The sequence below is a fragment of the Colobus angolensis genome, unplaced genomic scaffold (assembly GCF_000951035.1).
Source record: "Colobus angolensis palliatus isolate OR3802 unplaced genomic scaffold, Cang.pa_1.0 Scaffold134, whole genome shotgun sequence".
In the NCBI taxonomy this organism is placed as follows: Eukaryota; Metazoa; Chordata; class Mammalia; order Primates; family Cercopithecidae; genus Colobus; species Colobus angolensis.
Genome location: NW_012114422.1, coordinates 368660 through 393411, shown reverse-complemented (window position 1 = coordinate 393411; position 24752 = coordinate 368660). Strand labels below are relative to the sequence as shown.

At 42.5% G+C, this 24752-nt stretch overlaps 1 protein-coding gene across 2 annotated transcripts in view; it reads left to right on the top strand.

Moving 5' to 3' along the window:
• Positions 1 to 24752, top strand: part of PLCE1 (phospholipase C, epsilon 1) — a 368205-nt gene that overhangs the window by 337552 nt on the left and 5901 nt on the right. For both annotated transcript variants that reach the window (XM_011934310.1, XM_011934309.1), the window contains exons 24-30: positions 1459 to 1749; positions 6765 to 6928; positions 8737 to 8998; positions 10900 to 11018; positions 15580 to 15708; positions 18831 to 19040; positions 24037 to 24195. In XM_011934310.1, the coding sequence (XP_011789700.1) occupies positions 1459 to 1749; positions 6765 to 6928; positions 8737 to 8998; positions 10900 to 11018; positions 15580 to 15708; positions 18831 to 19040; positions 24037 to 24195 (1334 nt within the window). The remainder of the gene's footprint in view (positions 1 to 1458; positions 1750 to 6764; positions 6929 to 8736; positions 8999 to 10899; positions 11019 to 15579; positions 15709 to 18830; positions 19041 to 24036; positions 24196 to 24752) is intronic.

The window sequence follows — 24752 nt, the reverse complement described above, 5'->3', positions numbered from 1 at the left end:
TTTTTTTGAGGTGGAGTCTTGCTCTGTTGCCCACGCTGGAATGCAGTGGTGCAATCTCAGCTCACTGCAGCCTCCACCTCCAGGGTTCAAGTGATTCTCCTGTCTCAGCCTCCCGAGTAGCTGGGATTACAGGTGCGTCTGCCTGGCTAATTTTTGTATTTTTAGTAGAGACAGGGTTTCACCGTGTTAGCCAGGCTGGTCTCAAACTCTTGACCTCTGGTGATCCACCCGCCTCAGCCTCCCAAAGTGCTGGGATTATAGGCATGAGCCACCGTGGCCAGCCTAGCTTTTGATTTCAAGTGAGAAATGTGTGATTCTCCCTTTCACTTGAACATTTAGAGGCCATTGTAGGGTTATTAATTGGCCTTATGTCAGTATTGTTGTGTCTCAGGGAATAGCAAGGCACGAGGAGAGGGAGAGAGATGGGTGAAGGGCTGGTGGGTAGAGCAGTCAGAGCACGCACATTTGTCAATTAAGTTTCCCATCTAATGGCACCCCAAAACAATTACAATAAAACATCAAAGATCCCTCATCACAGATCACCATAACAGATATATAATAATGGTTAAAATTTTGAAATTTTGCAAGAATCACTAAAATGTGACACAGAGACACAAAATGAGTGCATGCTGTTGGAAAAATTGCACCAATAAACTTGCTGGAGGCAGGGCTGCCCCAAACTTTAAATTTGTTTAAAAAAAAAAAAAGCGCAGTATCTGCAAAGTACAATAAAACAAAGCACAATAAAACAAGGTATGCCTCTATAACCAAACATACATGTATAACCTTTATACTTGCTGTAACTTTTCACATAATTTTCTGTATATACAGCTTCCTTATTCTCTTTAATGCCTGTGTGGTGATCCACTGCATGGATATACTGTCACTTATTTAATCACTTCTTCACTGATACATTTGAGTTGCTTCCTGGTTTGATTTGATTTTGTTATTTCCTATGAAAAACTGCTGGCATGAATATCTTTATACATATATTGTTTATTTGTGCAAATATACCACAACCCAGATGAAGTACTGAGGCAAAGGACTTCCAGGCTTTTTAATTTAAACTGATGTTGCTACATTCATTTTGTTTTGTTTCTCGTGGGGGTTTTTTTGTTTGGTTTTATTTTGTTTTTTACTTTTTGTAGAGATGGGCTCTTACCATGTTGCCCAGGCTGGTCTTGAACTTCTGGGTTCTAGCGATCCTCCCACCCTGACCTCCCAAAGTGCTGGGATTATAGGAATGAGCCAGCACATTCAGCCACCACACTCATTTTACAACTAAGTAGCCATCATGTTTTTTCAAAGTGGCAAGCTAACTCACAAGTAAAAGCCAAGAGGTATTCTGATGTGGTTTATATGCTATGACTGTTTACTGGGATGTTGTTCAAGGTTTATCTTACTGAAATATTTAAAGTTTTCTACACTAATCTGTGGCTAATTTCTTGGGGGGTTTAGGTTCCTGTGAAGGCATTCGACAGACCTGGGAGGAATCTTCTTCCCCTCTCAACCCAACCACATCCCTCAGTGCTATCATTAGAACTCCTAAATGTTATCATATCTCGTCGCTGAATGAAAATGCCGCCAAACGTCTGTGTCGCAGGTATTCTCAGAAACTGATCCAGCATACCGCCTGTCAGCTGCTGAGAACTTACCCTGCTGCCACCCGCATCGACTCCTCCAACCCGAACCCCATCATGTTCTGGCTCCATGGGATACAGCTCGTGGCACTCAACTACCAGACCGATGGTAAGGGGCCTGCATGCTCACCTCTCTCCTTTGCGTCTTACATTTCAGTAAATGCAGTTTGACAACATTTTTTCAAATGGGCAAGATTCCAGACTGGGGCACATCGTATGTGAGAATAAAAATATGATGATGGAAAAGAGAAGTGAATTTGATACTGAATTGTGCCTCTGATGTTTCAGATTAAGGTGATAGAAAAGAACCTTGAAGAACCTTGAAGGGGCCTGTAAGGTCTCCTGGTCCTGCCCTTTTTTAATATAGTTTTTCAAACACCAAGCTGCTCTTGACAGAGCCATGCCTCGTTTATGTTTAAAGCTCTTTTTGCAGCAGGGATTTCCTAACACCGCCTAGTTAACCTGTCGCACTACGCAGTTGTTCTTGCAGTCAAAAAGTAATGTCGCTCCAACCACTTTGCAAATTAAAACCATTTTAGCTTCTTATCCTTTTGGAATTGAGATGGAGAATAATGGTCAGTGCCCTAAGAGTAGCTAGCAAAAGGAAAACAAGTATGTGAAGTACATGAACAGAGTAAGTAGTGATCATATTTCTCCACAGTCAATGAGACTCTGATATGAGGCCTAAAACTCCAGAGTAGAAGCTGCCGTTGATTGCCCGCTCACTGTGCATTAGGCAGTACGCTGAATTCTTGACCCCCTATTATCTAATCTTCACAACAGCCCTAAAGTTGTGTACCTTTATGTTCACCATTTCTCAGATGAGCAAACCAAGGCAGAATCTGGTTAATTTGTTGAAGGTAGGATGACTTGTACTAAGAAATGCAAGGAGTCTGGAAGTTTAAAAGATAAAGCATTTTGTTTCCACTTGGTTATGGGGGAGGAGAGGAGCTACAGACGGTGAGGAAAGAGTAGATAAATGTTTCCTAAAAAGTCATTCATAAATCACAGTTTTTCCCTTGAACAGTCAAGCAGCAGTCAGCTGTTATCATTCATCTCGCGTGAACTGAATCCAGTGTCATCTATCCATGCTGAACCACAAATCACAGTATGGCCTTGTCTCCAGCTAAGGTCAAACCACAGCTTTAGCTCTGGGATCAGCTAGCAACCTGGCACTGGTGCCAACAACACCCATTGGTGGATGACCCCAAAGACATATGATTAGAGATATTGGTCGCGTTTCTGCCCTTGTTATATGTGCTTCTTTCAGTTAAAATTAAATAAGATGATGCCAGTGAAGTACCATATTTAGCATAGTGTCTGGCACATAGAGAGCATTCTACAAAGGTTAGCTATCATTGAGTGTGTTTGATAAGTTATGAAAACAGTATGCTTTGGGCTCGCAAATGGAAATAATCGTGAAATACTTTCAAAGTTGTAAAAATTGTATTTTCTATTTCTGTTCATTCTTTTCTGAGTGGCTTGTGGGTCCACATCTCTAGCCCTGCCTGTAGTCCTGTGTCCACCTGGTGCCATTGGTTATTATACCGGCATATTTTAAGTAAACTGAAGTCACTATCGAAAGATTTTCTCAAGGAAATGGAAGTGCATTTGGTTTTGGATGTGCCCTTTCTCCAGAAGTGCCAGGACTGGTATAGACACACTGGCTCCACTGATGGCAAAAGGGAGCCACAGGTGAAGGGGACACAGGGAGCTGCCACTCCGTGGGTCACCCTGCTGTCCAGAAGTACAGACTAAAGCTGCCTGTCCTCGACTCACCCTTAAAGGCTTTGCCTCTATTCCAAATCAAGTTGGGATTGAGAGTACATCTTTAAGCCATCCCCATCAAATGACTGTTCTAGGTGGTTCATCCTCAAATTTCTCTGCATAATCTTCCAAACCAGGAAAAGGTGCTATCACATAACCTCTCTCCATTCAGTGTGCTGATTAAACATCTCCCCATGTTGGACAAAGTACAAGCAACATGGAGTATCCGTGTGTTCATCTGTACAAGTGGTCTTCATTTCTGCAAACTGGGGGTAGAGCCTGATTTCATATTAATACTTTGCACACAGTAGATGCTCAGTAAACACTTGCTACTCTGAGTTGAGGCCGATTATCACCACCAGCCCCACTGCAATATAAACATGTGGTTCTTGATTTTTGGTCAAGATCTTTTCCAAGTATTTACTTCTCTAAATTGCAAATTCAAACAGACAGGTAAGGCCAGATACAGTGGCTCACACCTGTAATCCCAGCACTTTGGGAGGCTGAGGTGGGTGGATCACTTCCGGCCAGGAGTTCGAGGCCAGCCTGGCCAGCGTGGTGAAACCCCATGTCTACTAAAAATATTTTTAAAAAAAATAGTGGGGCTTGGTGGTGTACACCTGTAGTCTCAGCTACTTGGAAGACTAAGCGGGAAGCAGAGGTTGCAGTGTATCAATATTGCTCCACTGCATTCCAGCGTGGGTGACAGAGCGAGACTCTGTCTCAAAAAATATATAGATGGGGCTGGGCATGATGGCTCATGCTTGTAATCTCAGCACTTTGGGAGGCCAAGGCAGGTGAATCACCTGAGGTCAGGAGTTCGAGACCAGCCTGACCAACATGATGAAACCCCATCTGTACTAAAATACAAAAACTAGCCAGGCATGGTAGCATGTGCCTGTAGTCCCAGCTACTCAGGAAGCTAAGGCAAAAGAATTGCTTGAACCCAGGAGGCAAAGATTGCAGTCAAATGAGATTGCGCCACTGCACTCCGGCCTGGGTGACAAAGTGAGACACTGTCTCAAAAAAAAAGAAAAAGAAATATATATATATATAGATAGATAGATCCAATAGATTGATAAGAGTCAACAATTGAAGCACCATTTTTCAATTGTTGAAAAGAATTTCCAGGCTAGGAAGTGCTTGATTATCCATGAAGCATCCCAACCAAATAGCAGAGAAACCCTCCCAGGGCCAACCTCCCAAGAGGTTTCATGGATCTTCTGCTCTGCGACTTCCTGGATTTCAGGGGATTCTAATGCTCCAAGTGGGTGTCCATGGACTTATGGCCATCCCTTCCCAAGCTTTCAGCTGGTTCCATCAACTCCAAGGAGGTCTGAAGTGATCTGGAACTAGGAGTTTCCCAGATCAACACTCAATAAAACCAACTCTTGAGTTTAGAAACTGACCTGAGGCTGGTATGCAAACCCTGGTTATTGCTGGCAACAGACCCTCTAAGTTCTTTGCATCTGAGGCAGAACAGTACCTTACCATGTGTAAACATGAAACCCTAGTCAAAAGGAAAACCTCTTTTTTTAAAGAATTTATTAAGCTCTTTTGAATCACAGACTTTTCCAATCCTCAGATAGAAGGATAAACATTATGTGAATGGTGTCTACATAATGCAGAGTATTTTAATGAGTAGAAGACCATCAAGGCAATGGTATGCTTGATCTATCATTATGTGCATTGTTTCAGAGGTGTAGCAGGGTTACACTGATTTGTGCATACTCTTTCACTTGGTTGGAATGATGATTTTTAAACTATAGCCCCAGAGGAAGTTCTGGGACCATGTCCAGGGGACAGCAAGAGGGCTAAATTTGAGGTCCCACCTTTATTTCAAACTGTGCGGCTCTACATGGATCTCTTTTACATATTAGGCCACCAAGTTAGATTTCAGTTAAGAAATTGAGCACTAGAGGAAAGAGCTGATGCATGCTGGACTTAATACCTAGGGGATGGGTTGACAGGTGCAGCAAACCACCATGGCACATGTTTACCTATGTAACAAACCTGCGCATCTGGCATATGTACCCCAGAACTTAAAACAGTAAAATAAAATAGTTTTTTTAAAACTTCAACGTTTTAATAATAGCTTTAGAGTTTTGGCTTTACAGCTTTAAAGTTTTGGAAAACTATTAGGATAGACGCAGTGCTACTGAAATCACTTGAGATTGATGTCATGATCACAAAAAAATATAGTTACTGTTTATTGAGCTCACCATCAGGTGAGCATTTGAGTGTGTAAGAGCCTAGAAACAGTGCAGGAATCCAACTGTTCATCAAAGTACTGTACCAAATAAAATTTGGCAACAAAAAACTCAAAGCTTCTCTGAAGGTTCCTGATGTTTATGATTGAGGGGATTGTGGACGTGATGTCAATCAGATGTGAATTTTTTTCATGTTTACAATTTTTTAAAAAGAAGTAGATGTATTGTAATTTATGGAATGAAATTGAGATTTCAAGGAAAAGCATGTTTTTCTGTCTATTCTCCTATTCTTTCTTGTATAATTAAGATTCTTATCTTACATTTGAAATAGCAAGAATTGTCCATACAATTGTCTGCATGGTTTAGAGATAAGCCATTATTCCTTTCTAAAATTTAGTATAAAATAAGGTACAGTTGCCCCTCCACATCCTTGGGTTCCACATCTGTGGATTCAACCAGCTGTGGATTGAAAATATTCATTAAAAAAATGAATGGTTGCATCTGCACTGAACATATACAGCCTTGTTTCCTTGTTTTTTTTTTCCCCCTAAACAATACAGTATGGCAACCATTTACATAGCATTTACATTGGATTAGGTATTATGAGTAATCTAGAGATGATTTTAAGTATACAGAAGAGGGAGCATATATTCAGGGCAACTTGAATCTATGCTCCCAGGGGAAAAAAAGGAAGTGTACAGAAGGATGGTATAGGTTATAATGCAAATTCTACACCATCTATATCACAGACCTGAGCATCTGTGAACTTTGGTACCTTCTCCTCCTGGAACCAATCCCCCATGGTCAACTGTATTTCACAAGATTTTTCAGACAGATGTAGCAAATATTTGCAAAGGCATTTTTAAGTGGTGGAACCTAGTTTGGAGTGGTAACACAGGGCAATCCATAGACTGTAAGCCCCAGAGGGACAGGAATTTTTCTCTTATTGCCTGCTGTGTCTGATGCCTCACTCAACTCGGCATATAGTAAGCATTTATCAATCTGTGGGACGAATGGGTGGTTATCTCTTTTTCATGCTGGAGCTTAGGGAAAATTGATGCAAAGTTCTTTTGAACTTTAAATTTATTAGACGATACTTAAGTGACAAAGTAACACGCTATATTGGCTTTTTTTTGTTGTTTTACAGATCTCCCTTTACATTTAAATGCTGCAATGTTTGAGGCAAATGGTGGTTGTGGTTATGTTTTGAAACCTCCAGTTCTGTGGGACAAGAACTGCCCGATGTATCAGAAGTTTTCTCCACTGGAAAGAGATCTGGACAGCATGGATCCTGTAGTCTATTCTTTAACTGTAAGTACAGCCCCTAGAGAAAGAACTTAAGGTTGGCTTTAAGCCTTTCTGAAAACGAACTGGTTTTGAATTCAAGGCATTGGAAAGCTGTCATGTCACAATTTTGGTCATACAGAGTTAGTTCCCAGAATAATGTATTTATCTCCCATGAAGCAGTAGCTATGGCTAGGCAAGCTGTTGCCAGACACTGTGTTTGCCAGAGCCCAGGAGCGGGGCTTATGAGGTCCCTGCTTCTCCTGATGTACTGACGATGGCAGCTCTGTCTTCCAGGGCCCACAGAATCATAACTATGAGTATAGCCCATGAAAGTTGCGCTTTTTGTTAGATCAGCTCATGTTAAGCTCTAAGCTCCAAAGCTCTAAGATCAGACAAACTCACGTCAATATATAAATACAATTAAGTATATTTCCTCGTTATAATTTAACCTTTATCATTCATGGGCCTTTCCTTACTCCTTTTCACCTAAATAACTTATTGTCAAAACTCCACAGACTCCTCTTAAAAACAGAGACCTGGCCAGGTGCGATTGCTCACACCTGTAATCCCAACAATTTGGGAGGCCCAGGTGGGTAGATTGCTTTGAGCTCAAGAGTTCGAGACCAGCCTGGGCAACATGGTGAAACCCTGTTTCTACAAAAAATAACAAAAAAATTAGCCGGGCATGGTGGCTCACGCCTGTAGTCCCAGTTATTCGGGAGTCTGAGGCTGGAGAATCACTTGAGTCCAGAAAGCAGAGGTTGCAATGAGCCAAGATTACACCACTGCACTCCAGCCTGGGTGACAGAGTGAGACATTGTTTCAACAAAACAAAACAACAAAAGAGACCTGGTCATCTCTTTCCACCTTTAGATCTTGTCTCTCTCCCTCCACGGGAAGAATGCCAGGCAGCCCTCCAAATACGACACCCACAAACCCCTGGGATAACCCCATTCACAGACTTTCCTACCACCCAAACTGCTTTTTCTCTTTCCCTAAGACAGCAGGACAGTAGCCCCTTTCCTATTTGTTTTTGTTTTTTTTTAGCTAGGGGCAAGGGTAGTTTTATCTGTTTACAGAAAGCTGTGAATTAATTCCTAACATGTCTGCAACTTGCTCCAAAATGAAACTCTTCAAGAAAAAGGTTTTGAAGTTATAAAACATATTCCTATGACATTTTGAACAGAATATTAGTAACAAATTTATTATTGCGTAAAGTCGTCTTTTGTGAGAAATTTAACTTCATCTTGTTTGGTTTTTGAAGACATTTGAACATTTTTAATAGTTGAAAGGTTACAGTTAAGTGAATGATGTTGACAAAATAGGCTTTTCACGTGATTCCAGTCATGTGATTACCCAGTTACAATCACTTACTTTTTTTTTTTTTTTTTTTTTTGAGATGGAGTCTTGCTCTGTCACCAGGCTGGAGTGCAGTGGTGTGATCTCAGCTCACTGCAACCTCTGCTTCCCGGGTTCAAGCGATTCCCCTGCCTCAGCCTCCCTAGTAGCTGGGACTATAGGCGCGCGCCACCATGCCCAGCTAATATTTTGTATTTTAGTAGAGATGGGGTTTTACCAAGTTGGCCAGGATGGTCTCGATCTCCTGACCTCGTGATCTGCTCACCTCAGCCTCCCAAAGTGCTGGGATTACAGGCGTGAGCCACCACTCCCGGCCCTACAATCACTTACTTTTTAAATAGTTTTATTCATCATTCACTTTGTCCATTCCAGTGTTCTTGGGATTCCTTTGCAGAGGGAAGCAGTGAGGTGTAGAGGTTGTCTTTCATTTTTATCCTTGGTGACTTTGATCCCTTTTGTCTCCCTCACCCTAGATTGTCTCTGGCCAGAATGTGTGCCCCAGTAACAGCACGGGAAGCCCGTGCATTGAAGTCGATGTCCTGGGCATGCCTCTGGACAGCTGCCATTTCCGCACGAAGCCCATCCATCGAAACACCCTGAACCCCATGTGGAACGAGCAGTTTCTGTTCCGCGTTCACTTCGAAGATCTTGTATTTCTTCGTTTTGCAGTTGTGGAAAACAACAGTTCAGCGGTAACTGCTCAGAGAATCATTCCACTGAAAGCTTTAAAACGAGGTAGAATAAAATTGTCCAAATGTTAATCACTGTCATAGCTTGACGATGGATGCCAGAATTTCCTTATACTCTTCTCTCTTCTTTTGTGTTTGACATTTTCTTATAAAGAAGTTGAAATAAGAAGCAAAAGGAAATACAGATTGGAGCACTTTTGAAGCACGTCTCAGAAGAAGTTTTTCTTTTACATTTTTTAAGAATCTGCGGTATTAACAATATCCCTTGTAAAGTGCAGCCTCACCCACGCCTGCTGATGTTGGGAGCAGTGGTTGTTGCACTCACATTTCCACACATTTTTCTTCCTAAATACTACCCACAGCACTGCTGGCAGTTTGAAAGCAGGGATTGAAATAAGGAGAGGAAACAGAGATGTCGGAGGGATCGGGTGTGGTGGTGGCCCAAGTGACCGCGCGGTTGGAGTTGGTACCTGGCAGAAGTCCAGTTTGGGAAGCTGGGACTGGTTTTCAGGTGCAGGAAGAGGGCAATGAAGAATTCTGGGAAAAGGCTAGATCTGTTGGCTTGTGGATTGGCTTTGCTGTGGCACTGTGATAAATTTCAGCCTGTGCATCGTTGTTTTGTTTTGTTTTTGAGATGGAGTCTGGCTCTGTCACCCAGGCTGGAGTGCAGTGGAGCAATTGACAGTTTCCCTTTCTAACATGCTCCCAGGTGCGCTGGCTCTGATGGTCTCCTTTGAGCACCAATGTTCTAAGTACGCACTTCCTCTCCCAGCCACACTCAAGCTGCCATCCTCGGAGCTCACAAACACATTACAGTTTCCTACTTTGTGTTCTTTTCCTGTTTTTCTTCTCTGTGCAAGTAGCCTGTGGTCATTTAATTAGTCTGCTCAGGCTACCATCGCGGAATACCACACACTAGGTGGCTTGAACCACAGGAATGTATTTCCTCACAGTCTTAAGGCTGGAAGTCTGAGATCAGGGTGTTGGCAGGATTGGTTTCTTCTGGGGCCTCTCTCCTTGGCTTGCAGGTGGTCACCTGCTCACTGTGTCCTCACACAGTCAGCCCTCTATGTTGTCTGTGTCCTAATCCCCTCTTCTCATAAGGACACCAGTCCCACTGGATTAAGGCCCACCTGAAGGACCCCATTTTAACTTGATTACCTCCTTAAAGGCCCTCTCTTCAAATATAGCCACATTCAGAGGTACTGAGGGTTAGGACTTCTACACAGGAATGGGGAGTACGGGGTCAGGGGGACACCCATAACTGTTATTACAGAAATGTGAGAAAGTACATAGAAACAAAACGATTTGTTTTTTGATTAGCCATTGTTCCATCTCTCCAGCACCGTCGCTTTTGGTGTATAAATCTTGCAGGCTTTGTTTCTACTACTGTGTATATAACACATGAGCATACAGACATATGTTTAACAAATAGGCTCTCTACTAATCTTTATGTTTTGTAACTTACTGGTTTTCACTTACTAACGTATATAGTGAGCAACCATTCATGTTAATAACTATACATATACATTACCACTTTTACCAGTTGTGTATTATTCCATTTTATACTTACACTTATAGTCATACCGTAACGTATAACCCATCTCCCATCGTGGAAATACTCTGTTATCACTAAAGCTGCTCTAAGGTAGAACATTTGAACAGGGACTGTTAGTGATCAGGTTTTCCTACTAGATCAGGTTTTGTCTGAGTTTAAGGTTTTCTGTTTGTGTCTAAGTTGGAAACAGTACTTGAACAAATTAATTGCCATTGGGTAGCTCAGGGGCAGCACTCTCCTGGTGAAAAGGCACCTGTTGGTTGCATGCCTGTTGCCATCCCTGCCCATTTTAAGGTCTTCTTTCTACCTGTCATTTACTGACCTCCAGGAGCATCTTATTTTCAGTAGCGCATGGTTAACAAGCTTTTGCCAATTCTGTATTACTCCAGGATATCGACATCTTCAGCTGCGAAACCTTCACAATGAAGTCTTGGAAATCTCTAGTTTATTCATTAACAGCAGAAGGATGGAAGAAAATTCCTCTGGCAGTACCATGTCAGCCTCTTCGGTAATGAAGTTCCGTTTCACTCAGCATATTTATGGGGATTGCTACACTGAAGGTGGGCTTTTTGTGACTCAGCAAAGTGGTTGGTGTGAGTTATTAATTAGGTAGCTATGGAAATTAATAACAGTAATGGCTGACACTTGACACTTAGCAAGCGCTTTATATATATACTAACTCAGTCCTCTCAATAACGTCAGGCAGTAGCTATTAGTATCATCTCCATTTTACAGATGAGGAAGGTAGAGCTCAGTACATCTGAGGTCACACAGCTAGCAAGCAGCAGTCCAGGATTTACACTCAAGTTCTAGTAACAAAGCCCATGTATTATAGTGTCTATCAGGGAAGTGAGCCAAATATAATAAAGTGGGGAAGAGGTTTATTAAGCAAAGCCTAGTAGGAAGCATTTCCAATACTTCTAGAAACTTTAGGTTAAACCAGGAAAATCTTTTGCTCCTTCAGCAGTCCAGGGGCAAATGTCACAGGCAGAGCAAGGCTGGAGAGAGCAATAGGCTCCGCTGGCGATGCATAACTTGCACCTCAGTGCTTGGGGGATGCAGAATCTGCACCCTTGAGAATGGAAGAAGGACACTGTAGAAAGTGCCACAGTTGCAGAATCTGCTTTTTTTTTTTTTTTTTTCCAGAGGCAGTGTGTCTCTGTCGCCCAGTGTCACTCTGTCACCCAGGTTGGAGTGCAGTGGTGCCATCCTAGCTCACTGCAGCCTCGACCTTCCTGCCTCAATCTATTCTCCCACCTCAGCCTCCTGAGTAGGTGGGACTACAGGCGTGTGCCACTATGCCTAGCTAATTTCTTTTTCTTTAGAGATGGGGTCTCACTGTATTGCCCAGGTTGGTTTTAAACTCCTGGACTCAAGTGATCCTCCCGCCTTGGCCTCCCAAAATGCTGGGATTACAGGCGTGAGCTACCGCACCTGACCAGAATCTGCATTTTAACAAGTGCCCCACGGAAACTCAGTGCCCACTAAAGTTTGAGGACACTTGGACCAGGGCCCCCTCACTAATGAAGGATGGTTTAGTTAGATAAGAAACCGGGCTGAGTGCAGCGGCTCATGCCTCTAATCCCAACACTTTGGGAGGCCAAGGCAGAAGGATAACTTGAGTCCAGGAGTTCAGGATCAGCTTGGGAAAGACCCCATCTCTATTTAAAAAAAAAAAAAAAAAAGTGTTTCAATTGGGCATAGTGTCAAGCACCTGTAGTCCCAGTTACCTGGGAGGCTGAGGCAGGAGGACTGCTTGAGCCCAGGAGTTTGAGGCTACAGTGAGCTATGACCATACCACTGCACTCCAGCATGGACAAAAGAATGAGATCCTATCTCTAAAAAGGTATGTCTAAAACAACAACTTTAATTAGCTGGCTAATTCTATTATGCTGCTTCTTTAAATTAAACATACATTTTAAAAGTGTGTCCATTGGTTACCCCCATTACATGTTTAACAATGTGATTACTTTTGTGTCAATCTCAGACTCAGCATAGTCCTAACAATCTTTGGAAAGGCACCTTCTGTGCTCACAATGGCACTGGCCATGACAGCTTCACTGCCACTTTCTGCTTTCTTCTCTGCCCTTCTCTTGCCCTCACCACTATCAGTTTTGACTCCTGCTGTCCCTGCCCTTGTTTGCTTCGTTGTTTCTCCTGTTTCCCTTCATCACTCCACAGCAACCTTGACTGTATATTTGTATCACCTGGGGAGCTTTAAAAACTCCACGTGCACAGGCCACGCCCCGCACCAGTTAAACCAGCGTCTCTGCAGGTGGGCCCCAGGCATCAGTTTTTTTAAGGATCATCAGGTGATTGCACCATGTGTCCAAGGTTTACAACAGCACTTTGGCCAACATGGAGGAAGGTGTGGCTTCCACCTTGTGCAGAGGATTGATAAGAAGGGCAGGGCCACTTGGTACAAAGAGCAGGAATCAGATGCTTTCAGAAAGGCAGAGCAGGGCCAAATACCCAGTTCTAAGCTGGGTGACCTCAATATCTGTTACAGCTGAAGATTCCACAGATGCCACAGATGAGCTGTTTTTACTCACAACACTTCTGACACCAAAAATGTGGTGTCTTTTCCAACTCTCTGACAACAGCTGGCTGTCCTACATTTCAGTTCAATTCTAACACTATCCATCTAGAGTTGGTGTCAGATCCCACACGTTGAGGGCTCAGTCCCACAAGACTACTCCTACTTCAGATGCCAGTCACAAGTCCCAGGTTGTCACCAGGACTTCTGACCAAACAGCTATAAATTCAGAGGATCCCTATAAATGCTCAGATTCAATAATTGGCTAGAATGACACAGAACTCACGAGAGTGCTTTGCTTATTACCAGTTGATCAGAACAGATGCACCTCAGGAGCAGCCTCATGGAAGGATGCGCGGAACAAGGTATGGGAGGAGGAGTGCAGAGCTTCCGTGTCCCCTTCAGGCCACCCTCCCAGAACCTTGATGCGTTCAGCAACCTGGAAGCTCTCGGAACCCCATCATTTACGGTTTTTATGGAGGTTTCATGACCTAGGCATGATTGGTTCAATCACCGGCCACTGGCGATTAGTTCAGTCTTCAGCCCCCTCCCCTCCTTGAGGTCTGGCAGCAGGGCTGAGGGTTCCACCCCTCTAATCATGCCTTGGTCTTTCTCAGCCACCAGTCATCTCAGTAGCAACAAAAGACACTCTTCACTCCAGAGATTTCAAAGGTTTTAGGAGCTGTGTGCCAAGAACTGGGGACAAAGACCAAATATGTATTTTTTTGTTATACCACACCTTGCCATCCTTGGGGTTCCTGGGCAGCCATATATGGATATGTGCTTGGTAAATATGCATTTGACCATGGAGAGCATCACTCTCCATTGCTGAAGCCAATAACTGTAGGTCATCCTGGCCTTCTTCCCCGTGTAAGACTTGATCATTCTATTTCCTTAGTATCTTTCACATCCATTCATCTTGGTCTGTCCTTATTGCCTTGGCCCTGGTTCATTCTCACCTGGCTTGTGGTAGAGTCTTCCTAATTGGTCTCATTTCCTCCAGGTTTGCCCCTCTGTCTGTCTGCATCTAGGGCCTCCCAAACAGATCTATCTAAATATGATCGTGTCTCTCCTCTGTGAAAAACCCTCCATCAGTTCTCTGTTGCTTTCAGGGTATAGTTTATACCAGAAGTCACAAATTCACATGCCAGGAGGGTCCCAAGAAGATGATGTGCAGGCATGGACCTGGGCTGAGCACAGACTCTTAGAAAGCAGAGAGCCCTTGGGTCATTTAGAGGGGCAGCTGTCACCTAGCTCTCAGCTCCAGCTGCTTGTTGCCTTGTGATGTCATCAGAGCTTTTGGTTTTTCAAGAGAATCAGGACATCTGGGGTTTTGTAAATGTTGGCAACGATTTAATCTTTTTAATTAATAATATAGTGCAAGCTAAATGATACAATTAGAATGTGTGCATTTTATAGTATGACAATTATACTTCAGTAAAACTGATTTTTTAAAAAATCACATTGTGCAAGCATAACAAAGCTAACCTCTCCTCCCCACCCCAAATAAAAATAAAGTACATGCTAAAAATACACTTCAGCCCTCAGATCCTCATTTTGCCAGTTTCAGTCTAAATTTTAGCCAGTTAGGTGAAGCCCTGAGTGGCTGTGCTTTTGCGTGCATCCCTAGCCTTTCTCCCTCCAACAAGTTAGTTGTAGAACTTGATGTTCCCAGAATGCCCTGCTGTAGGTCACTTCTAAGTCTTTGTACACGTTACATCGATTTGGGGTTCTCTTGTTTCATTCTTCATCTGCTAAATTACACTATGTCTTTCAAGATTTGGTTCAGATACCATTTTCAGAAAGCCCTCCCTGGTTTCTCCCAAACCTCTTCTAGGCCACTTCCTCTGGGTTCCCAAGGAACGTACCATGCTCCTTACAACTGCCTACATTTCCCTCTAGCTATCTCATTCAACTGGAAGCCCTTGGCAGGGATAGTGTCCCATTTGCCACTGATTTTCTAGGGACAGGCATAATGTCTGATTCACTATAAGCCTTCCATAAATTATTTATTTCGAATGAATGAATATATCTTAATACACAAAATACCCGAAGAATTGAGTTACATACTTACCCAGCTCTTTCTAACAGATATATTTTTGCATTATAATGATTCATGTGCCTGAATGGTATACTCTATAAGGGCAGAACATTTTATTATTACCATCCAAATTTCTAATCCAGTACCCTGAAGAGAGATGGAACTCAATAGATACTGTGGAACATCAGTTAATAAGTAAGAACTAATGTACATTTCAGATAATATCAGCCTCTAATTGTGATGGAGACACCGTAATTTAAAATAAATTAATATTTTGGTGATGTGCTTATGAAATACCCTCACTAAATGATTGAGGAAGAGGTAGCATTGTCCCTTCTACCACATTAAGATGCACTGGGCTACAAATGGACTCTCATCTTTTGCATTTACATGTTCCCATCCATACTTCTAAGTACTAGCACTTCTGTATCAAATAGAGCTTAGAAATATGTGATTAAGGATAAATGATCAGCCATGTGGTCTTCTTGACAGATGTTTAATACAGAAGAAAGAAAATGTTTGCAGACTCACAGAGTCACGGTGCATGGGGTCCCAGGGCCAGAGCCCTTTACTGTTTTCACTATTAATGGAGGCACCAAGGCAAAGCAGCTTCTGCAGCAAGTAAGTCCCCTGAGCCATGGTTGGAAGAATCTAAAATCTAAGATGTATGGATGTACGTGTGTGTATAAATGCCTGTATGTGTAAACACATACAGATGCACATAAATGTGCAAAAGTCCATGTTGAAGATATGCCTTTTGATTGGAAATGTGTTATTCAACATTGAGATCCACTCCAAGTATCATCCAAGAATCATCTGACAAACTACCTTAACCTATAGAGAAGATTTTTTAATTATTCTTAAACTATATAAAATACTAGACTCTAGAATGATAAAGACCAGAATGAGTGGCCTTCCAGCCATATATACGCTTTCTCCCTAAGCCTGGACATGGCCTAATCTTCCTTCTTCACGCAGAGATTAGTAATCAGTGAGAATCTGCACATTAGGTGAATGGAATCTTCTTGCCATCCGAGGAGCTGAATCAAATTCTTAGAGCTTCAGGATGGGCCATATGGGCCAAGAAGGTATTTCCTGCCCCTCCAGCCTAAGGCCTTCCTTTGCATGTTGAGCAGCCCCCTTGCTCCCCTCCCCTGGCACCTGATCTTGGCATTTGAGGTCTTCTCCTTTTGGTGGTAGCAAGAGGCATGGAGACCCTGAAGCCTGTTACCCCAAGCCCTGTAACAGAATTGGCCTAAGCCTCCTTACGCTGTGCCACCTCTGCCCTAGATCCCCCTCCAAAGGATCTTTGGGGCCTTCTGCAGACAGGTCCCCATCCATGGGGGGGACTTCTAAGAGTGAGAGCCAGGGACACGGAGCAGCATCTAAAGAGGGAGAGGCATGTCCTCCAAAGGGCGAGATAGGGCCCATGTGTAATTCCTTTTTTTTTCCACACTAGAAGCGCTACCCTTGCTTGGTACAGTGGCCTAAAACCCTTGCAGACGATTTTATCCTTAACCCATTTCAGAATTCCTTCTCGGTGCTGCCGGGCGCAGTGGCTCACACCTATAATCCCAGCACTTTGGGAGGCTGAGGCAGGCAGATCACGAGGTCAAGAGATGGAGACCATCCTGGCCAACATGGTGAAACCCCATCTCTACTAAAAATACAAATACTAGGTGTGGTGGCGCACATCTGTTGTCCCAGCTACTTGGGAAGCTGAGGCAGGAGAATCATTTGAACCCGGGAGGCAGAGGTTGCAGTGAGCCAAGATCATATCACGGCATTCCAGCCTGGGTGACAGAGCGAGACTCTGTCTCAAAAAAATGAAAAAGAATTCATTCTCCTGAATAGGGGTAGACTAAAGGAAGCAATGACCAAGGGAATGGCCCTTGAGCTCCCTCTGAAGTTAGCATGTATGATGAAATGTAGCTGAGATCATAACGTTTGGAGGAATTAAAAACCAACTGAACAATTACAAATAATTAAGTATTAATAAATGGCTCTGTCCTTTAAGGGCACATCTCTATAGACAGGCTAACGTTCTGTCCAACATTTTATAACTGACTTAGAGAAAACAGCTCAGGTGTCACATTTCATAGATTATCAAACAAGCTATTGGCAACGGTTTTGGTTTTGTTTTAATACATCAGTCCATGTACTTCAGTGTCCACTATCACAAAGCACTGCTGAAGTTTTGTAAAGTAAAAGAAAACTTTCCAAGAGCCACCCATAGCAGTCCATTGCTTTATTGTCACCCATGCAAATCAGCACACAGATGGAAAGCAGGACTGAGCAGGGGGTGATGCTGGCCCTCTTGTGGAGGTGGTCCAGAAGCTTCACATCCCGAATTATCCCTGCAGTATTTGCCTTGGCCCCCTTTTGAGTCAACAGCATTGCATCAATTATAGACCAAGGGCTGGGGCGGAGAGATTTGAGTCTTCCTGAGAACCTTCACTTCCACCGCCCCCAGTCCATCACATTCTGCTTTTCTTCCTGGCGAGATGTGTTCACTCTGGGCTTTGCCTTATTGGCAGGGGCCTGAGGAGAAGGGTGTTTGCTTAATCCAGGCCAGATGGTGGCAGCTTTCTCTCATTACCAAGCTACTTCTCACAAGAAGGCAACAAAGGGAGTTTCTTTGCTGCGACTGACCTTTACTCCCTTCAAGTTCAGCCTTCTGTAGTAACCTGTACAATATGAGTGAGAAAGAATACATTGGTAAAACTATAATGCCTGTAATCCCAGCACTTTGGGAGACTGAGGCAGGCAGATCACTTGAGGTCAGGAATTTGAGACCAGCCTGGCCAACATGGTGAAACCCTGTCTCCACTAAAAATACAAAAATTAGCCAGGCATGACGGTGCACGCCTGTAATCCCAGCTACTCAGGAGGCTGAGGCACGAGAGTCACTTGAGCCTGGAGGTGGAGGTTGTGCCACTGCACTCCAGCCTGGGCGACAGAGGGAGACTGTCTCAAAAAAAAAAAGTAACTATAATGATGGCTCATCTTTATTGAGTTCTCATAACATACCCATGTTATGATTTATGCTTCAACCATAAAACAAAATTAAGATTGCTACTACTACTATTTCCATTGTGTAGATCGGAAAACGGCCTCCAAGGGATTAAGTATTTTACCCCATAATTCATAGCTAACAAGTATTAAAGGCCGACCTCAGACTCAGGTCTGTCTGGTTCCAGAGCTTTGTCTCAGCTGTCCTGTTTGACTGCACATAGCCAACAAAGAAAACAAGCGCATTAAGCACGCTGTCAGAAGTTTATTTAAAGAAGAATTCCCAGGAACTTAGACCACACGAGAACCTCGCCCTACAAACCTTCCATGAGAAGATGACCAAGTATTTCCAATGTGAGAAAAAGAGATTGTCTTAGTAAATACTAAACTAGGTTATTTGCCCTCTGTCCTGTGTTGCAAGATTACAAAGGGCTAAGTTCATGGAATGAGAAACCTAAAATTTTTAATTCACTAGGAGCCCTCATTCCAGCAGTGGGAAAAATAGTTATGCTGTCTGGGGATTATGAATAAGTTGTGCCGTTGCCCAGAGTGAACATAAACAATCCATTCTGAACATAAGAGAATTCTTAGATCTTCCAAAAAGAATTATGCAATACTCTAAATTTCACTTATAAATTGCATAGCAAACCTATCTGAACACCATGAAAGTCGATTTGTTTTGAATTCAAGTTTTTTCCTCACTCCTCAGTTTGCCTTCACTTTTTCTTTAGATTCTGACAACTGAACAAGACATCAAACCTGTTACCACAGATTATTTTTTGATGGAAGAAAAATATTTTATATCTAAAGAAAAGAATGAATGTAGGAAACAACCATTCCAGAGAGCCATTGGTCCAGAAGAGGAGATCATGCAAATTTTAAGCAGCTGGTTTCCAGAAGAGGGATATGTGGGCAGGATTGTCTTAAAAACCCAGCAGGAAGTAAGTGTGTCTGGTGCAGCCTATACAGTAACAACTCATTATGTGATTAGCCATTTACCACTCACCGCTTCCCTGAACTTCAGAATTTCTTGTAATTGCAACTTGGTTTATATTCTTAAGTAAATGTGGATGAACAGTTTTCTTCTTCTGCACATATTCAGAATATTATCTCTAAGGTACAGTAATTCAATCTAAGAAACATCCCTTAGGCCAGGCAGAGTGGCTCACGCCTGTAATCCCAGCACTCTGGGAGGCCGAGGTGGGCGGATCACTAGAGGTCAGGAGTTGGAGACCAGCCTGGCCAACATGGTGAAACCCCATCTCTACTAAAAATACAAAACTTAGCCAGGCGTGGTGGCAGGCTCCTGTAATCCCAGCTGCTCATGAGGGAGGCTGAGGCAGGAGAATTGCTTGAACCCGGGAGGTGGAGGTTGCAGAGAGCTGAGATCGTGCCATTGTGCTCCAGCCTGGGTGACAGAACAAGACTCCATCTAAAAAAAAAAAAAATGTATTCTCATGCAAAGCAACTATTCCATTTTAAAAATAAATGAAAACATCCCTTATAAGATAAAGGAAGCAAAGATTCCTTATGCATGTCATCAGCTATGGATCCAGTATTTTATTTATACGTGTGGAAAGAGATTGTTGTAAGGGTCACATTACTGTATAATGCAAAACCTGCAGGTATTTTCTGTTTTGGGGTTGATTGATTTCCAGTTGGTGCCTGCTGAAGTTTTAGCTAATAGAAGCTTCCGTGCTTATAAGTAAAACAGTAATATTTCCTTGAAAATATTCCAGAACTTCATACAAAGTAAGAATAATCTCTTGGCCTGAGTCAGAATTAGTAACCATTTGTATTACATGTGCTAAAATCCCCATGATCATTCCCAGGAAGGAAAGGATGCACCAATGCCATGCTGACTCCAAACTGATTGGCTCCTATTTGACTTAATTGATGAAGCACTTTTTTTTTCTGAATTAGCAGAGAAAACGCTACTAACTTAAAAATGACATATAAGGTCATTTCTCTAGCATAGACAATCATGCCTCGTGACGTGTTGATAATCAAGCAGTTGGGTCTATTCAACAATGTGATTACATAAATATTTATTGAGCACCTAATATGTGCCAAGCCCTGTTCTGGGCACATGATCTGCTCCTTTGGGGCATGTGATAGTGCTTGCCTGATAGAAGGTCCCTCAAGCCCATGCTTGCTAGGGCACAGTGAAGATAATAGCCAATGTTCACCATTATGTGTTACTTTTCACTTTCTAGTCACAGTGAACGTGACCTGAAGCTCTACAGAGCTCTAGCATCACCTCGAGAGCCCAGAGCCACTGCCTTCTTTCCCTGACCTTGCCTAAGACGATGAAAGGACACTTCATTTAAGCAAAAAATGTAATTGTCTCCCCAGCGGTCTCTATTAAGATACACTAATTGCTAAGATAGAGACCAGGCAATCCTAATAATAATTGCTTTATGATAAAATATCAGAAGGCTTAGCTATACTTTTGAAGCCATCTTTAATGTCTAAATTTTCTTCCTGTTCTTAAATTGTCTTGCCTTATTAATTAGCTACATGTAAAAAGTATCCTCTAAGTGGTGCCAGTGAATCAGTAAATTTTTAAACCTCATATTTGCATATGACTTAGTGTTGAAAGCCCTCAAACAGTATGTTGAATGATATAACAGAAAGCATTTTACACTTAAATAGATTCAGAGAGGTGAAATCATGACAGCGTTAGAAGTAGAAAGAATTCAAGTCTATGGCTTCCAGGTCAGTGTTCTCTCCGCCATCCTGTGCTACCCAGGCTGAAATTGTGTCCATCCTTGTGGATCACCCCTACTCAGCACCTTGGGAGGAGCAGGAGGCAGTGGGTGGGCTAGAGAGAAGATGGGCTGGCTGCTGAGTGTCACAGGAAGCTTCATTATATGCTCAGAGGAACTGGGGAGGGGAGGGACACCCAAATGTAATTTAAATGTGTATGACAACAAGCTGGGCGTGGTAGCTCACGCCTGTAATCCCAGTACTTTGGGAAGCCGAGGCGGGTGGATCACCTGAGGTCAGGAGTTTGAGACCAGCCTGGCCAACGTGGTGAAACCCCATCACTACTAAAAGTACAAAACTTAGCAAGGCATGGTGGCAGGCACCTGTAGTCCCAGCTAGTCAGGAGGCTGAGGCAGGAGAATCACTTGAACCCAGGAGGCAGAGGTTGCAATGAGCCAAGATTACACCACTGCATTCCAGCCTGGGTGACAGAGCGAGACTTCATCTTTAAAAAAAAAAAAAAAAAAAAAAAAAAGTGTATGACAACAGGCAGTAGAGACCTCAGGAATATGCTTCCAAAAAGCTGGTAAAAGAAAGCATTTTGAAGAAAAAGGGCATAAGTCAGAAGGGAAAGCTAAGAAGCTTTTTCTGATGAGCAAAATATGGCAAATTCACCTTTATATGCCTTTGTTAGGAAATTTTTGAAATGACTGAAATATTGTATCTCAAAAGATAATAAATTTAGTGTATCTAGGTTTACCTGGTGCATAGTGATACCCAAATAATACCTGCCGATTGAATAAATGAATTCAGTACTTACTGAATGCAAGAGGGTACTACTAGAGGAGATAGATTTGGGCTATAAGTATTTCCATTTATTTTATCCCATGCTTATAATAAGACATATAAGCAGTTTGCCCATATATGAAAATTCTTCATTTGCTATCTGTGACTTCTGATCTCTCCTGCCTGCCTTTTATAATTTTTTTGTCTCCTGGGCTTTCAGGCTGTCAGGTACCAAATCTTCCTGTGGTCAATGTGTCTTCTTCTGTTACTGGGTTTGAAATTGGGTAAACCAGGACTCTGTCACAATGAACAGGCCACCTAACTTCTGTAAAGCACACTGCCCTAATTTGTACAATCTATATAGAAACTACACTACTTGACTCAAAGAAATTATGAGACTCATGTCAAACATGTAGACAGACAATGTCTACAACAATGCTTAGTAAAAAGGGATATAAGCGAGGGCTATTGTTATTTCGTTCATAACCTGTGGCTTCCAACTAATGTGCCTAGAAACACCTTAAAATAAGCTCTGAGGGAGGCTTAAAGGTGCTCTCTTAAAAGTAAAGCTTAATGCATCATTGCTGGGACATTTTATGTGGCAACTTTTTGGTTTTCTCTGATTTCTTGCCTCCTGGTTTGGGGGACACAGATTATAAATTATGTCATGTGAATTACCTCTAAATCTTGCCCTCTGGCTGGTTAAATATATTATGATCAATGCAATGACATATTGTTAAGCAAGTTGTAACACAGTATACATAGGATACAATCTCATTTTATGCAAAAAGAGCCAATAGCTCGTCTCTTCCCTCTCCTCCATTATATAATGGAGTATTCATTCATTGGAAAAAATTCAAATGGATTTTTTCACTCATTGAAAAAAGTTAAAATAGATTATATATCTTTATTTAACAAAAAATCATGTAATTAAAGCGTCATGATTGCAAAGTTAATTAAATGATTGGGGCAAGCTTCAAGAGCCAGTCCTTTCTGGCCCTGGTTACAGTTTTGGCGCCACCTGGTGGCAGTTATCTATTCCGACTTTAATTTAATCAATGGGTACAATTCTAGTTGAAACTTCCAGGATAGTGACGGCAACTCATGGATTCTTCTGGTTAGTTAGCACCATTGCAGTAGCCCAGTCTGGAGGGATGAGGCTACAATTCTGGGGATAAGGAGGTTTTCCTGCCAAGTCCTCACTTGCTGAGATGAGGTTGACTACTGTTGACTTACTTTGCCTCTCCTTCCCCTTTATTAAGTCTCCCTCTTGCAAAAGTTCACTAAGCTATCCTCATTTGAAAATGGGGCAGACAAAGAACAGCAGCTGCTTGACAATCACATTGTATCTAAATTCACATAATTCAAGGGTGTTGCTTTACACAGTCACATACACAAAAATACATTTGAACATCCACAGCAAATGTTTAAAAGGATGTATTACCTAATGACAGTGGAGTATTTTGTGGAGATTAAGGTGGGAGAAGGAGAAAAGATGAGAATGGGAAAAATTTGGTTTTTCTTGATACACTTCCGTATTGTTTGAAAATTTTTAATAAGATACATCTATCTGTAGATACATAATTCACCAAAAGCCAATTAATGTAATTCTCATAATTACTGTGAATTTTGTCAAAATTTGTTTCAATGTGGCTTACCTCCAGCCATTCATTCAGCCTTGTCACTGCGGTTTTCTTCACCCAACCTGTCAATTTCATGGTTTACATTTCAGATGTCTAGCATTTCTTAAGTGTTCAACATCTGTGGAAATGGGTGGGCTTTCTTTTAAATGCAATTTACTGTGTTATTTGGCTTTTGCTACTTGGCAAAATGGTATATTGTCTTTCTACAAATTTATCTACAGTCAACTTGGACTCTCAAAATCCACAGATAGGCTGGGCACAGTGGCTCATACCTGTAATCCCAGCACTTTGGGAGGCCGAGGTGGGCAGAACAGAAGGTCAGGAGTTCAAGACCAGCCTGGCCAGCATGGTGAAACCCTGTCTCTATCAAAAACACAAAAGTTAGTCAGGCATGGTGGCGCATGCCTGTAATCCCAGCTACTCAGGAGGCTGAGGCAGGAGAACTGCTTGAACCCAGGAGGCGGAGGCTGCAGTGAGCCAAGATCATGCCACTGTACTCCAGCCAGGGCGACAGAGCAAGACTCCATCTCAAAAAAATAAAAAATAAAAATCCACAGCTAATAGGAGCAGATAAATTGGCTTGTTATGGATCTGTCAACATCATCAGAAGCACAGTAGTTTCTTCCTCTCAGAAGACACCTATATCCTTTTAGAACAGTTTGTGAAATAATAACATAGTATATGAGATACTAAGCTAAGAAGTTTCTACATCACCAAGATACAAGCTCAGATTTTTGCTAGATTTTTCTTTATTCTGCATAAACCTATTATTTATTCATATTTGTCTTTTTAAACATAGAACCTAGAAGAGAAAAACATTGTTCAAGATGACAAAGAAGTGATCTTGAGCTCTGAGGAGGAGAGTTTCTTTGTCCAAGTGCATGATGTTTCTCCAGAGCAACCTCGAACAGTCATCAAAGCACCCCGCGTCAGCACCGCACAGGATGTCATTCAGCAGGTAAAAGCCTCTCCCTTCCTCAACTCAGTCCTTTCCTCAGCATAAATTACTGGAACAAATGTCTGTGCACTGACGGCTCATTTTATGAGTGAAGTTCCTGAACAACAGGGACCTCAAAGGGGAGTGTGTGCCTCTTAAGGCTGGGAAATTGCCTCATGTGGTGGCTCATGCCTGTAATCCCAGTTTTAGGAGGCTGAGGCAGGAGGATCACTTGGGCACAGGAGTTGGAGGCTGTAGTGAGCTATGCAGCCTGGATGATAGAGTCATGCCCTGTCTCTAATTTAAAAAAATGACCCACCCAGTGGCTCACAACTGTAATCCCGGCAGTTTGGGAGGCTGAGGTGAGCAGATCACTTGAGCTCATGAATTTGAGACCAGCATGGCCAACATGGCAAAACCCTGTCTTTACAAAAAGTACAAAAATTGCTGGGCACGGTGGCTCACGCCTATAATCCCAACACTTTGGGAGGCTGAGGCGAGTGGACCACCTGAGGTCAGGAGTTCGAGACCAGCCTGGCCAACATGGTGAAACCCCATCTCTACTAAAAATACAAAAA